At 38.4% G+C, this 16,632-nt stretch overlaps 1 protein-coding gene across 1 annotated transcript in view; it reads left to right on the top strand.

The window, feature by feature from the left end:
• The window catches only part of MINDY3 (MINDY lysine 48 deubiquitinase 3), a 91,500-nt gene extending 75,081 nt beyond the window's left edge, over positions 1-16,419 (top strand). The window contains exons 12-15 of the mRNA XM_059059200.2: positions 6,607-6,679; positions 9,331-9,418; positions 12,043-12,114; positions 15,472-16,419. Of these exons, the coding sequence (XP_058915183.1) occupies positions 6,607-6,679; positions 9,331-9,418; positions 12,043-12,114; positions 15,472-15,621 (383 nt within the window). The 3' untranslated portion in view covers positions 15,622-16,419. The remainder of the gene's footprint in view (positions 1-6,606; positions 6,680-9,330; positions 9,419-12,042; positions 12,115-15,471) is intronic.
• Positions 16,420-16,632: the final 213 nt, after the last annotated feature.

Genomic DNA, 16,632 nt, shown 5'->3' with positions numbered 1-16,632 from the left:
TCCTTCTAGAGTGGAATACATTACAGGATGAAGTATGTAAGATGGCATTGGATAAACTGGGTATTTTTCCGGAGTTTCCAATCAGGTCTTTATAGTGCTGCTTAATTTTGATTTGAAATGATTGTCCAAGATATCAAGCATACTCTTACCCCAGTGTAACCACTACAGACCCTTCTCAAATGAAACGTATGGCTTTTCTGTAATCTGCCTTTTGGGATCCCTCTGCATTCGTTTCTGTAGTGAGAATTTTAGAACTGAAATTGAAATTGGAAGTGAATGAGTTTCTTGAGAAAGGAAATGTACGAGGAGAGTAATCATTCTGATACTCTGTGAAGGAACAAAGGCATAGAGAAAGACCTTCAGAGCAAGAGGGAGTGTTCACGGCCATAGGAGACGTGGACTTGAAGAGCCTGATGTTATCTATTATCTAGAAGGCCAGTTTGAAACAACTCCGTCAGGAATACAAAGATACTAAAACTAAGCCTTTAGAATCTTACAGTCACAAGTAGTAGATTTGTTTGCTTTTTGCAATTTCAGTTTTTTTAAATCATTAATGAGGTAGCAGGCTCCATTTTGTCTACTAAATCACAAGGAAAATTAGACTGTCTTATTGGCAATATTAAAACGTAATTTATGATCAGTGGCTGTTTTTCAGAATTGAGTCCTGAGAAATACATATGAAAATAAATTTGCTGTGTTTTTACTAGAGAGAGAAAATTATTGATTAACTAAATTAGTTTTCATCTATATAGTTTTATGTGTGACACCTTACTTAGCAGGACTAGAATCTGAATTGTTAAGAAGCAAGCAAAACTTGTTCGGTCATCTTAGAAAAGCTGTCTCTTTCTGTCTGTGACTTACGGAGAAAATAAACTCCACTTTCTCATTTGAATATCACTGTTTATGGTTTAGCTATAGACAGTCCACTCCAGGAGGCTGAAAGATTAAAAATAGAAAAGTCTTCATTTTTAGTCACAAACTAATCAGCTAATTTACTGATTTGATCCCCCCTTCCCCTAACATAGCACACTTTTATTTCAAGATCTGAACAGATCTGGCTTTCTCAGAACACTTACTATATTAACAATACTTACAAGTTTCTGGGTAGTTCCAGTTTCCGTTTAGCAGAGGCTGGTGTGGTGACAGCTGCCCTTTGTCACCCTCTTTAGAATATTTGTAGAAAAACTGACCTAGAGGGAAGCTAAAGAAAAGAGAGTTCAAGTTCTGGTACCCGTGGGTACTTTTGTATCTGTCTCACTCTCCCCACCTCACCCTCGCTCCCACTCCTGGTGTCTGCACGTGCCTATCGGGTAGGTAGACCTGTAATCAGCACTGTTAGCGCCTGCTTTAGGCATAGTAGGAATTAAATGCACTTGCAGGCTAATCACCATTTACAGCATTGCCTCCGTGAGACTGTATTTTCAGTGTTCTAAACAGGTGACTTATAAATCAGGTTTATGTTTCAAAAGACCATTAGTAACTGAGGACCTGTCTAAAAATAGTAATAATCATGATGGCTGGCCTTTGCATGAAACATCACAGTTTATACAGCGGTTTACCTGTATGGTCTCATTAAAACCTTACCGTAAACCTAGGAGATAAGCAGGGATGACCAGCACCATTTTGTTCTTAAGAAAAACCAAACTTGTGAGGGTTTAGGTCACTTCTTCAGAGCTGCATGCCTCGTTTTGAGAACTGAGACCGGATTCGAGGTGTTCTTCCGGAAGGTCAAGCAATCTTTCCCCCTCTCTCCACTACCAGTACGTTTTTAAAGGGCTGAGGTCATGAAGAGCTGTGTTTTAATTTGTCTACTTTTAACTATTTTTCATTTATTGGAATAAGGATATGATATTGACTGTCATTCCCACTGAGTCTCTACTTCAGAGTCTTTAGGATCTTAGGAGCTCAGTAATTATTTTGATGCCAAGCATACATATAAAGTAAGTTCGAAAATATATTTTTAGCTGTTAGTTTCTCCTTTGTAATACTTCCAGAATTTTAATTTCAAGCAGGACCTTGACATACCATCTCTAATTACGTGGTCCCTTTAATGAAGAATCCCAGATTCAGAAATGGAAATGAACACTAGTGTGTGTGCTCAGATCCTAGAGAGAATCAGGTACTGGTCCTATATAAAGTGTTACATATGGGCGTTAGAGAAAGTCCATAGTTTTGTTTCGTGGGGATTTGGGTTGGGGGGTGGCGTTGTTTTTGTTTCGTTTCATTTTGTTTTTTACATCTCTTTTGTGGGGGAAAGTATGGATATTTGGTTTGTATTCAGATACATGTTTTATAGTAATTTTTAAAAACAACAATAAAAGAGTAGGGACAGAGGTAAATTGATCAATGTGATCAAAGATACTAGACAAGAGAGGAATTTTGGAGTGCCTCCAGGTATCAGAAAATGGCTTTTTCTAAAATGCTAAAAGCATTCCAGTGGGTATCAGAGAACCTGGATTTAAATCCCACCTCTGTAAGCTCTGCTGTGTGATGCTGGGCAAGTTCCTTAACCTCAGTTTCCTGAGCTGTACGATGGCCTTTGTATCTACTTTACATCATTATTCAGGTACTCAGTAAGCTGACCATACTGTTGTTTAAAAAAGAAAAAAATCCAGAATCCAAAACTGTGTAGCGTAGAGCTTATTCAGTAATCTCCAAAGAACTGAATTCTACACAGATGGTATTTGAAATTTTTAGCATCGCCCATAATGGGGTTTGTTTTGTTTTCTTCTCTCTCTCTCTCTCTCCCTCTTATTCTCTTTCTTCACCCCGCGCCGTTGCAGACTTCCATCAGCCGTGTTTGGACAAGGGATATATATTTTGATTTTAAAGAGCCCTTGCATTCTTTTTCGGTTGCTAAAATACACTGATAGCATCTTTTGTCTGAATGATTTCAGTGTGGTACTTATTTTAATCTTTAAGACTAACTTTACTTGTAGATAGTTTAGTATACACCCATCCTTAGACATTATCTAGAAGTTGCCTTCTGTTTAATTCTGCCTTTTCTCTTCCTTTTAAATCACGTTGTCTTCTCTCTGCCTCTGCGTCCCTTTCCGTCACTGCCGTTCACCTGGCTGTACCATCCTCATCACTGTTTCCTGCTGCCCCAGCCACAGGTTTTTTGTATCCCGTGCACCGTGTTTGGTTGGTTTTGCAACTTTCCCATCACATAATTGAGGTGGTTCTGCAGGACAGGCCATAAAGCAGCTACTTCTTTCTCTGTGAACTTCATACGCTCAATTCACAGAGCTGTTTGTGGTTGAACCATGGTGCCTGAACCAGAGCAGTTTGTTTAAATCTGAAGTTAGGATTAGCTTGAATAATTGAATGTAACACATGTTATTGAGCAGCTGCTTGTGTCAAGCCCCGTGCTTGGCCCCCGGGTCATGGCATCCCTGCTGTCCATGGCCTCCGTTTATGGGGCCAGAGGCGCGAAGCAGCAGGGAGACACAAGCCGGGAGGCCGGGGCGAGCGCAGCCGTGAAAACGCCCTAACCTTGTCTCCGGGCAAAAGCACATACGTTTTTTTCACTAAGAGTTCTATTAAATTGTAGGGATAATGTTATTAAAGCGTCATTAAGATAGCTAGGTAAAGTATGATACAACATGGAGTAAAAATAAAATAATTTGTTAATTTTTTACTAAAACCAGCGGCATTCAAATTTTCCTCAACTTGATCTTGATTGTCTCCTCTGTTCCTACGAAAGTGTACTCTTTCTCACCTACAGGGGTTTGAAAACGTGACGGTCCCCGGTGCCGGGTCCCCATCTCCTCTCACGCGGTTTCTTGTCCCGCGTGGCCTCCTGACACCTGCCCTCTCCTGCTAGCTCTCCCTTCAGCTGGTGCCTCTGCTAGGAGGCCTGCCAGGCTCCCCCCGTCTTTCCAGACGGGAATCGTGATGGGCCTTCCTTGTCCTTCGAGGCCAGCTCGACTTCGTCACCATTCGGAGCCAGCCCCCGACCCAGCAAATCGCTGGCTCGCTTCACCGCCGCGCCCCTCCCCGGTGCTGCTCTGCGCAGAGTTCCTCTTCCCGGGCTCTAGGAGCTGGGCGCTTCTTGCCATCTGTTTACTGGGTTTGTTTTTGTTTTTGTTTTTGTTTTTTTGCGGTACGCGGGCCTCTCACTGTTGTGGCCTCTCCCGTTGCGGAGCACAGGCTCCGGACGCGCAGGCGCAGCGGCCACGGCTCACGGGCCCAGCCACTCTGCGGCACGTGGGATCTTCCCGGACCGGGGCACAAACCCGTGTCCCCTGCATCGGCAGGCGGACTCTCATCCACTGCGCCACCAGGGAAGCCCTGTTTACTGGGTTTTAAAGAAACAAAAAAAACCCTCTTTTTTAAATTTATAAACGAACAGCTTTTTTCCTCCTTTTCAAGTGTCTTAAACACAACTTAACTGTATGTGAATGTTGACCCTGCAGCTGCGCACCATCACAACCGCGGGCGATGCCCCCTTGTCCCCAGGCCCCCCCCCGCCATCCTCCCCGTTCTTCTGAGCTTGAAAGCCTGTACAAGTCCATTGTATATTCATGTGGTTAAATTACCGGTGCATTCAAGTTCTACTTTTTCCTTCGGTGCTTCTTAGGTCGGCTTGAGCAATCGACAAATTGTATGCTCAGATTTCCTCTGCTCTTGGTATTGAGGTCTTCTTATCATTGTGTCTCTGTTTCCATATTCTCTGAGGAACCAGCTGACTAAATACTAGATGGCGTGAGTTTCGATCTGCTTAGACGTAAGGCTGCTTTTTCTAAAGAATTTGTCTTGACAGGTACGATTATTAAAGAATAAAGTAATTTCAAAATCAGTGTTTTAAAAAGGCAAGTAATTCCAAATCTCCTCTTCTAATCTTGGGTGTATTAAAAGTCTTTGAGGTATTGAAAAAAAATGATTCTGCCGTCTCCAGTTATAAAATACTGTATGTACAGAAACTCGAGTCACTGGCTTGGTGTAGTCATTGCTGTACTTCAGAATGTCCGTGTTTACAAGTTGTAAATCTCGTAGGCCCCTTAAAAATGTGTTGGAATGTTTAAGCTTGAGGTTAATCACGTTTGAGTTAAGGAGGTCATTGTGTTGTTTTCCTAGTTGTTGTTTGTGTCTATATACAGCCCATTAGCCCTTTCTGGGGATGGGAGCTGCGCCTTGGGTTACAGTAAGAAGAGATAAGGCCGCCTGCCATTCAGTGCTTCAGAAGAATATTGTAATACACACTGCTTCTGTCAAGTGGATACACATGATAGCCCATAAACATAGAAACCTATCCAGTTAACTGTTCCTTGTTGCCAGTAGCCAGATAAAGCCTGCTTTACATTTGGAAATGCTAAGCTTTTAGCTGTGACCTAACTAAGCAAAATGAGTAATTTTCTACCTTTCAAACTCATCAAACGTAGGCTTACAAAGCTTGAATATTTTTCACAGGTGCCTTCAAACAAGTTTTTTTATTCTCTATAACTTCAATTATTGGTAACTTGACAAACTGGAATTATTCTAAATGTTCACTTTTTAAAAGTATATTTAGGATAATTTTTAATTATCCTAAATGATTCTTAGCCTTTTAGTCAAGACCAATCTATCTTCACATGGGTAAGCATGTGCTAATGAGGTTTAAGAAAAGACTTTTTAAAAAAATCATAACTTCTTTATTTCCTTGGTGATAGAGTACACACCATGTGCAGAAAGAGCAACTCTGCTTTATTTTATCGTTTGATTACAGAAGCACGGCTTTCGGACATCTTGTCCTCCAGGACAAGATTTTCTTTGTTTTTTTTTTTCCTTAATTATCCTAATCCCTGAAAAGGTTATTGTGTTGGAAGTTGATTTAAAGCTGAGACAGTCTTCAGGAAAGAATAAATGGGTAGAGGAAGTCAGGCATTGTACATTTAAGGGAATCAACAAGTCGCTTGTTTATAAGTACTGTGATTTCAAACTGCCCTACAAGCTTTTTTTGTGTGTCACATCCTATTGCATCATCTGAGTTTGGGCCATTTACCAATGCTATTTCCTCATCGAGCCCAAGAAAAGGAATATTTTCCATAAACTACTCTGCATCAGCATTTGATTCTAATCTGCATTCCAACTTTGAATTTTTTTCCCTATTAAATCTATGGCTTTTATTTAAATCAGATCTGTTGATTTAAGTCAAGAGATATCTTTTCTTGATCGTATATTGTCAGAGGTCTAAATAACAGTGGATCATGAACAGTCTTGCAAGAAGCTAAAATAACATTGTGACAAAAAGAATTTACTGGTAAAGATTTATTTTAATTGGATAACTGTTAAAAACTTAAGTAGAAAAAAACTTGTATCATTTAAACTTGTAAGCCTGTTTAAGAAGTAATTTGGCTTTCAGGTTTCCTTGGAGCTCTCAGGGAGAAGTCATATGGTTCATTTTTGTATTAGAAAACTAACCTTGAAAATAAATCTTTGCCTACATGCCCAAGAAAACTAAGAGAGTACCTAATAATAATATTGTGCCCAAAATAAACTTAATATGCTGTTTCTTAATTCTTTGTATCCCTCTTATGTGATCCTTTGCTGGAGTCTGTCTGAGCAGCAATAATAGCATTTCTTGAAGTAAACTTAATCCAAATTGTTTCTGTAATTCTTTTCCAGATAATGGATTCATACCTGATTCACTTCTAGAAGATGTGATGAAAGCATTGGACCTTGTTTCAGATCCTGAATAGTAAGCTACATACGAAGTATTATTTAACCAACTCTGATTCTGTTAAATGTAAAACATTATACACACATTATTGCCTCTTTTTAAAAAATCTAAGCGTTTATGCATATATGAAGCATAGCACTTTATATTAAGCCACGATTTAGGAAGCAGTCAGACCAACCAGTATTATAGCAGAGACTTGACTTACTTAAAATGAGCTTCCTTTCCCACTCTGCACTTATGGTCTAGTTTTTTAAAAATGGTCCTAAAAATATAAAATGCCTTTTTCCATGTTAAATATATTTTTTCTCACTGTGAAACTTTTTCCATATTTTGAAATTTTGTGCATGTCTTTAGTACCTTCAGCAAAAGTAGTGACAGTTATGTAGAATGTCTATATTGCTAGTCACCCTGCTTAAATAACCAGCAGGCCTCTGACATTCAGTCTTAAAGACCCTGAACATTCTAAATGATCTGAAACCTTTGTAAGTGGCCCCAGTATGTTACAGAATATAATTTTCAGTATTTCCTAACATTAATATCAGTTGTTGTCTTCATTAATAATGTACATTATTACATCTATAACTTCTTCCATAAATTTGGGATCTTTGTTATCCATGGGAAAATCTCTCTCTGGTTAAGTGAGAGATAAGATCTATCCACTTAACCAGAGAGACAAGTGGATAGATCTTTTGATCAAATGTGGTAATCAAATATATAATATATTGATCAAATATAGGTGATTTAAAAATCACATTTGATGTACACTAACTTTTCCTTTTTCTGCACAGTTGTTTTGTTTTGTTTTTCCCCCCTTCTGAAAATGTATCTGACAATGAACAAACTTTAGCTTACAAACATTTAAGGAAAGGATTCAGCAAAAGCAGCATAAAACATATTGGTACACAGGTTTTAGAACTTGATCCTGTTCTGTTTTTAAATAGTTAGGGTGTATTTTCTTCGAAAGTATGAAATACATATAACCATTTGCAAACGTAATCACATCTGATTTAATGTCTCAGTGTCAGTACCTAGTGCTGTGATGTTACCCGTACTTAGTAGACGTAATTGTTGATTCCAACTTAAAAGAGGAGAAATTCAGAGACAGTTAAACTAGTCCAATAAACGGTATAATAGTAACTACCATATTTCTTCTCAACTGATTTCCAAGTGGAGACCTTGTTTACATTGCTCTAATATGCCAAAGGGAATTGAACTGAGGTAATTTTGGTTAATAACAATTCTTAAAATGGGAAGGAGGAAAGAGGCAAAGTTGGTTTTTTGTTTCAGATTCTTACGTAGATGCCTGTACGTCATCTACTTAATTTTCCTTGTTTCATCAGAATACATGACATACCCTGAATTTTTAAAGTTAGCACAGTAAAGTCAAATTGTTTTTCTAGAAGTAGCTGAAAGATTGCACTGAGTTATTTATTCGGTCCTTTGGTCTAGTCACATTTATAATATGTGATGGCCCATAAACTAACAGGGCCTTATCAAGGACTAATAAATTATGTTAAATATAATATGACCTTGTCTTTCTCTGTTCCATGTCATAACCTCCTGGCATTACTCAGACCCATTAAAGTGTCATACCCTTTGCATGTTGTACGGTTGACCCTTGAACAACACAGGGGTTAGGGGCACTGACCCCCGCGCAGATGAGAATCCGTGTGTAACTTTTGACTCCGCCAAAACTTAACCACTAATAGCCTACTGTTGACTGGAAACCTTACCAGTAACATATGTTATATATATTATATTACTGTATTCTTACAGTAAGCTAAAGAAAAGAAAATGTTATTAGGAAAATCATAAGGAAGAGAATTTATTTACGGTGTATATATTTATTGAAAAAAAAAAATCCACGTATACGTGGACCTGTGCAGTTCAAACCCATGCTATTCAAGGGTCAACTGTATCATAAGTTGTATTTAACCTGACATTTATAGTTTGAAAGATAACACGGAGAATGAAAATTTTCTGAAAAGACCATTTTCATTTTTAAAACTCTCTTCAAACTGCAGTCCACTTTTCTCCACCTTCTTTCTAGTCACACATAATACCTTTTAGCAGCCCCGGCTACACCTGATTGTTACACCTACACTTCAGCTCTTTAAGAATTATCTTACCGTTTTTAACCTTCAGTTTACACTGTCTAAGAATTTTAAGCCTCCACCTCATTTGGTTCTTGAAAGTAAGCTTTTTAGGAGATGTTTTTGGTTATCTGATGTACCACTGCTTTTGATGCTGTTTCTTTTTCTCTTTGGGCTTAAGAAAAAAAAAAAGTTTATTTTAAGTTAAATGCCTCTTTTGATAGTTAAATTCAGGCATAGCTATGAAGCAAAGAGAATGTGCCTTTGGGAGGTTAAAAGCCTGTTTTTACAAGCCTGGGTTTTTAAGTTACTTGACCTAATAAGGAACAATATTCCAAAGTCATCATCATAATTTAAATTCTAAATAGTAACAGATTACTCTGGTTTAAAAATAACCGAGTTTTGGCAAATTAGATGTCATCCTGTGTATTTGTCATTAAGGGTCTAAAAAGAACAGCTGTCAGGATTTTTGGCAGTCATATGTGTTACAGTACTAGTAATTTAATCATGAAAGAAGAAAAATAAGCGCTTTTTTTCCATTGGTATCCACTGTTTTTCTTTTTTCTCTCCCCATAGTATAAATCTCATGAAGAATAAATTAGATCCAGAAGGATTAGGAATCATATTATTGGGTCCATTTCTTCAAGAATTTTTTCCTGATCAGGTAACATAGCTGAAGAAATATATTTATTGTTTTGTTCTATTGGGAGGATCATATTATGATTGTTTCAGCTTTTCTACTAGTTAAAAATGTTCTAACATGCAGGTATTAGACTAATAAAGCACTATTATCATGTAAATACTTGCCCAACAGAGAGGACAGAAGAGTTGTGTGTTCCAATACAGCAACGCAAAACTTTGATTGGGGGACAGGGGTGGTGGAAGAGAGTACGTAATATAGACACATTGATATTGTTTTTCTAAAGGAAGATCCAAGTTCAGAAGTTTGTGGAGTAAAAAGAGAAAGATTCTCTTAAACCACTCCCACCCCTGTTTTCCTTCTCTTGGGTAACTGCTGTTAATTGATTGGTATGTTCTTTACTAGTATTTACAAAGTTCTTTTTAGAACTTTGTAAATACTAGTAAATGAGCCTGTATGTAGTGAGAACTGCTACCAGCGCTCCTGAGTTTGAGGAGAATTTTAGTTGAGTAAAAGGAAAGCCTTTCACTGGAGTGGAGCTGTGCTGCTTCGTGCTGGGACATGCCTTCCACTGGCTGTGACGGGAGCTGAGTTAAAAGGATCTATACCCGTCTCAGTATATGCTCAAGTTGCGTCTGTGTCACTGGCTAATTCTAGAGCCTACACCTGGCTGGTCTTCCTATCTGAGCGCAGGGTTTTACCACTCACCCAGATTATTTAACCGGCTGTATTGTGATCATTGCATCAGATACCAGCATGTTTATGGTAAGACTAGCAGGCACAGCTACCATTTATTAATAAGCACGTACCAGGTGCCCAGGCACCCTGCGCCTTGTAAATTAGGGGTATTTTTCCCCCATTTTGTCAGTGAGGAAACAGAGGATTAGAGAACTTAAGAAAATGGTTTAACGTCATCCTGCTAGCACGAGGCCAATTCAGGATCCAGTGTAGGTTATCAAAGCAAAGAGACAAAGTACTTTAACCACTGTTTTACACTACCTTTCGATGCTATTTATTTTATATCAGTTGTTAGTTACTAGAACTGGAGATATAAACTGTATTCAATTGTAGTAAAATATTTATTTTGTAAGTATATTAACTAACTCTGAAAATCAACAGCCAAATTAACTAAGTGACTAAATTGCACTGACTCATGTATACAATTAAGATTGAATAAATTCTAGATTTTTGTTTTGTAAAGCATTTGAAGGGGATACAAAAAATTATGAGCTTAGATTTTAGACATGAAAAGTTGAAAACAGTTAAAAATGTAAACAGTCTTTCAAAATAACAGCTGAAGAGATGATGCAAAGTAGTATATGATTCACAAATTGAGACAATTGTTAGAAAGATCCCAAAGTAATAAGGAATCCAAATAGTGTATTTAAGGCAAACTTTTGCAAAGTAAGATTTGAACCAGATCTTGAAAAATGAGAAAAGAGTTTAAAAAATCACAAATGTGCGAAGAGCCAACAACCGAAGGTCTCTTCATGGGAAGAAAAGGTCTCTTCGTGGGGAGATGAGGAATATGCTTGTCTCAGACAGAATTCAGGAAGGTGAGTGGTTGGAGATCGGACTGGAAGGGCAGGGTAGGTCCTGTAGTTTAGGATTCTTGGTTGCTTTAAATCCCAGCCTGAACTGCCTGACGTGGGCCGGAAAGATAGGATTTGGGAGGAGTAGCTCAGAGCCACAGAAGGACAGAGGAAGCAGCTCCTGGAGGCCGGGGCCAGGAGCCTCTGGGGCTGGAAGGAGTCTCATCCCCCGCTTATCCCTTCTCGTTGGAAAGGAGCTGCTTCTCTTGGTTCCAACTGGAAACAATTCCAAGGAGGGACGCTGGCCCAACTTTTGTCACAATCAGATACGACCAGGAAGATCCTTAAGGGGGCTGGGCACAGGGAGACCCAGCGATGGCGCTAAAGGGAATCACTGGGAGTCCGGCACCTGCAGGGCCCGCCCGCCCGCCCATTGGCGGCCTTCGAGCCTACGTTCAGAGAGGTGAACTTGAGCTTTAGCGAACTGAGAACCGAAGTTAGAACAGTGGGAATGACTTGATCACTTTCTCTGGAAGTTAGTGTAATGATTTATTCAGTTTCCTTTCTCTCTTGAATGCTGTTTAAGTCTCTAAGCACTATGTTTCCTTTTCACAGTTAAAGTTCACAATATTCAGAAGATATTTGTGGGATGGAAACTCCCAATTTGATCCTATGGACCGAACTGGAAGTACTGGTGCATTTGTTTGTCATCTGAGTGAAAGCGGTATCACTGCTTTTCTGTATTCATTGAGAGGAACAAATTATAAGCAGAAGAAAAGCAGAGATACATTTTAGGAAATTTCTTTGCATTTTAGAACCGTGTCCTTTTTTTAAAAAAAAATTACAGTAATACATGCACGTATTTAAAAATATAAACTGTAGACGAGCTTATAATAAAAATCCGCACTCCCCCAATTTCCAGCCTCTTCCCCAGAAGTAACTTTCAGCTTTTAGGGTAGTTATAACCGCATAAGTCTAAGTATCTTGCTTTGTCAGATGATTCCGTAATCAAAGGATGTGGAATTAATTAAGAAACTTCCATTTTACTTTCAATTGCTAATTAGAAATTGCCTGATAGAAAGTTGTAAAGTTTTAATTGTCCTTTGTTTACAACAGGGTTCCAGTGGTCCAGAGTCTTTCACTGTCTACCACTACAATGGACTGAAGCAATCAAATTACAATGAAAAGGTACGATAACTCACGTTGTAATTTGTCTTCACCTGGCCTGATAAAATATCGGAGTATATAACAGTGTTTGATTCCCAGAACTTGCCACCTAAGGAAGGAGATTATTCTAGGAGTCTCTTTACTATCAGAGCACATTCTAGACCTGGACTCTGAGATCTTCATTGGAATTTTGGAGTCAAGAGAACTCCATCTACATGCATGTCGTTACCCTTGGGTGTTGTAGATATTATTAAATCAAGTTTAGTGTGCTGGAAGTTACTGATCCATTTACATGGAGAAAGAAGGGGTAAGAGTGAGATTTTTGATTTAGAAAAATACTTTAAAGGATTTAAGTTAATATCCATAACACCTAGCATTTATTGAGCATTTACCTGGAATTGTCTTAAGCACTTTGAAGTTTAACACCAGCCCATGAGGTCAGTATTACCTGTATATCCCCCTTTTACAGTGGAGGAAACTGATGCATGGGAGAGGTAAGCAGCTTGCAATGGTCAGGCAGCCAGGAGACGGCGGAGCTGGGACGGGAGCCAAGGGCGTCCCCCTCCGAGCCCGCGGCTCACCCACGGTGCTTTGCTCTACGGACAAAGGCACATCGGTGCTTTACATCAAAACTGATTAATGAGCTTTGTCTACACCTATGTCTGCATTTATGCAACAGTCACAGTAGATATAGCTAATATTAGAAGGAATAAAGCCTAACATGCCTTTTTTTGTGTGGGAATACGGAAGTTTAACTTTTAAATCTCAGAAACCAAACAAAACACCAAGTATTCATACAAATAAAATAATAAACTGTAAAACTGTACTAAGGGAGTAAAGGAAGACTTGAACAAACAGTGAAAGAAAGTGTGATAATTGAGTAGGCTATGTTCAGGAGGGGGGCTTCCTGGTAGCAGCAACAGACTCACTCCTCACAATTGGGGGGACCTCCCACGGGCTTTTGAGTTGGAAGGTACCATAGAGACAGTTGGTGCTGAGCCCCTATTTTACCTCCCTCATGAATGGCCTTCAGTCTCTTGAAAACTGTGGTAGGGGTGTCTTCTTCCAGTGCCAGCAACTGGCCCCATCGTCCTGAAGCAAGTGGTTCTGTTTTTAATACCTTAAACGATTAACGTCTTTAGTAGAGTATAATTGCTTTACAGTGTTGTGTTAGTTGCTGCTGTAGAACAAAGTGAATCAGCTATACGTATACATATTATCCCTATATCTCCTCCTTCTTGCATCTCCCTCCCTACCCCACCCCTCTAGGTGGTCACAAAGCACCGAGCTGATCTCCCTGTGCTATGCGGCCGCTTCCCACTAGCTATTTTACATTTGGTGGCTAACATGCCTTTTTAATTTGAAATACCCATGCTGGTTTCAGATGTATCTAAATCGAGGATGGCTAGAGAAAATAGATCATAATGTATATTAGATGCATAATTTCAGTAGCAAATCTAAACCTGCGACTAAAATTTACTTTTATTTTCATAACAATATAAATTAGAACTTTTATTACCTTAGGTTTGAAGATCTTTTTATAGTAAAATGATTTACTGATATCTATAGCAAAATATAAATTGTCAATAAGCAAACTTGTATGCTGTTCTAATATGTGTAAATGAGTGCTTCCCCTAGGTTTTGAAGTTTTATGTAGCCTTGTAATAGAAGGTACTGTATAGTCACTACTTAGTTACTTGCCTACACAATCCCTGCAAGGTAGGTCAGTCAAATATTATCCGTATTTTACAGATGAGGCCTCTGAGACAGGGAGATAAGTGACTCACCCAGGGTCCCACAGCAAGTCATTGGCAGAGCAGGGATTGGAACTGAGTTCCTGGTTTCCAATCGTGTCCTTGGTCTGCTTGACCACGCTACCTGTATATAGTAAGTTTTCAAGTCGTGCTCACAAGCGTCTGACATACTAACAAAGAGGTCAGAAATCACAGATGAACTATTAACACGACAGTAGTACGTAAGCACTCTTAACACGAAGCATGTATGCCATTAAGTTGCAGAGGCATAACGTAAAGTTACTCGGGAGCTAGAAATCTGGTAGACCACAGAGTAAGGTGCTATTAAAAATATCTGAGGAAACAAACAACAGGAGAAGGCTGGCCAAGCGGAAGGGAGTGTGAGCCCGCCACACGGGTAGGGCAGGGTACTCCACCCAAGCAGGTCTGCTCTAACACCACGAGCAAGGGGTATTCTTCGTGGACCATTTTTCAGAAAAAAGTTTTGCTTTGGAGAGCTGAAAAGCATGACTTAACAGTTTTAAGAGTAAATTTATTCCATCAAAACTGTGAAAGTAATACAGCAACCAAAGATGCAAAAAAGTGTGTGTTTCACATTAAAGTATGTCTTTAGAGCCTCCTAAAAAAGGAGATTATGAAACCAAATTATCTGGCCTAGTAATAGAAGATATTCCCATATTTAATATTTTTTAAGGAGACTCCAACTTAAGGCGAATCAAGTTGTTTCTCCTGGTCAAATAGTTTTTATCTTGGAAGAACGTAATTAGAATCTTGTATCAGCCACTGAGTGTAAAAATCATTACACATACTTTGGAAGAGGGCAGTCATCTGTATCTGTTCCTTTTAAATTATGCAGTTAGAATTTATCTTGGTACAAAGCAAAATTCATGACTGAATGCTTTAATGGATACAGTGGGTGCTTATAATGAGTTAGGGCTTTAGTTAGTATGTTACTTCACAGATGACTTCTAAAGGTTGTTTAAAGAAATCAGAATGAAACTTTTCTGATATCCACCTGCCAGTGTATCTTTTTAACAGTCAGTTATTGCCACTACATATAGAGATTATTCTTTCTGACCTGACATCCTTGTTTTGCTCCATCCATTTACATTCATGAAGAGCATTTCAGAAGTATTATCCAGTTTGCTTGCAGCTCTGGAAATTCAACATTTAAATTGAAAGTAGAAAATAAGAAAATAAAGTCCTTCTCAGAATATATAGCTGAGTGCCTCCATATTAAAGCAATAGGAACAATGTAAATGTTGTTATATAAAGAAAATTGTAAATTTATTCAAGGGGTATATATAATTGGAAGAATGATTTTTCTTTTATCAGAAATAGTATGTTCTTGGGATTTGCATACACTTCTTATAAATCATGATCTTACAATCTAAATTCAGCTAGTAGTTAAAACTGCCATCTCATTTCCAGATTTATTTTCACATTAATCAGGAAGCAGATATTCTAGCTTATAATTTCTGTCAAAATAAAATTAAATATAAAGTTCCATATGAAATAGTACACAGTGCCCTGTTTGCTAGCCTATGAAAAGTTCTGTATCCCTCACAAGACTTGGCTAAGAATATTGATTGACTGACCTTGGTGACTTTATTTTGTTCAACAGGTAATGTATGTGGAAGGAACCGCAGTTGTTATGGGTTTTGAAGATCCCATGCTACAGACAGATGACACTCCTATTAAACGCTGTCTCCAAACCAAATGGCCATACATTGAATTACTCTGGACCACAGATCGGTCTCCTTCACTAAACTGATTTGCCGAAGTGTTTATAAGGAAGATTGTAATAGCAGATGTTGGAAGAGGGATGAAAGACTGGCGATTGGCTCAATTAAGCTATACACTGGTATCATTGATTAACTGTAAATAACAATTGAAAACACCTTTTCAGTGTTTGAGACATGTTTAAATTATTTGTTTTAAAGCTTTAAGTTGAAGGTTACCCTATTTAAACTCTTTATGTGAAATTTACGAGCAAAACTAAGCTGTAATCAAAGTTTATCACTGTTGCAGTCAGATAATTTGGTCATTTATCAAACATCATATTATAACATTTTTATATTGAGTATCAAAGTTACTATTTATAAACTTCTACTTTGGGGTTTTATTTCATTCAGGCACAGTTTACTGTTTAAGTGATTCTGGCATGCAATATATCAGCCTCCACACTGAAATACAAAAGAGTTTATCTTTGTTATTTTTTAAAATCTGGTTTCCATTAGAAACACCGATTGATAAATAACAAATTGTCAACCTGGATCTTTGACAATTGGCTTAGCTCTGGCATGTTTATGAAAAGTAGAAGCTATAAGGGAACATTACCATTTATTCACAGACATATAGAGGAAAGAGAATCTGACAGTCTTAAGACTGTCAGCTTTCACTGTATTGCCAAATACACTTTTCCAAATTTGTCCCAACAGCCCTGTAAGCCAGCTTTCTTGTATATTTTAAATGTGATAAATGCATGAGAACATCTGTTATTACATTAGTATATTGCATTATTTATTATGATCCTAGTGGATGGCCTAAATAAACACTTTTTTTCCTTCAACCATATCCTTGATTTTTCACATTCATGGCTCCAAATAAATACTTTTAAATGATTCTGCCCAATAACCCTGAGAGCACAGCATAGAACAGACACCTACTGGACACACACAACCCCTCAAAAGGGAGACCACACCTTATGCTTACCTAGGACCTCTGTAACTCAGGCAGCCAGGAGCACCAGAACCTGAAGGGCAGCTGTCGGCATCCGTGGACA

This window comes from Kogia breviceps, chromosome 3, assembly GCF_026419965.1.
Source record: "Kogia breviceps isolate mKogBre1 chromosome 3, mKogBre1 haplotype 1, whole genome shotgun sequence".
NCBI classification, from domain to species: domain Eukaryota; kingdom Metazoa; phylum Chordata; class Mammalia; order Artiodactyla; family Physeteridae; genus Kogia; species Kogia breviceps.
This window is presented reverse-complemented; position numbering and strand designations above follow the sequence as displayed.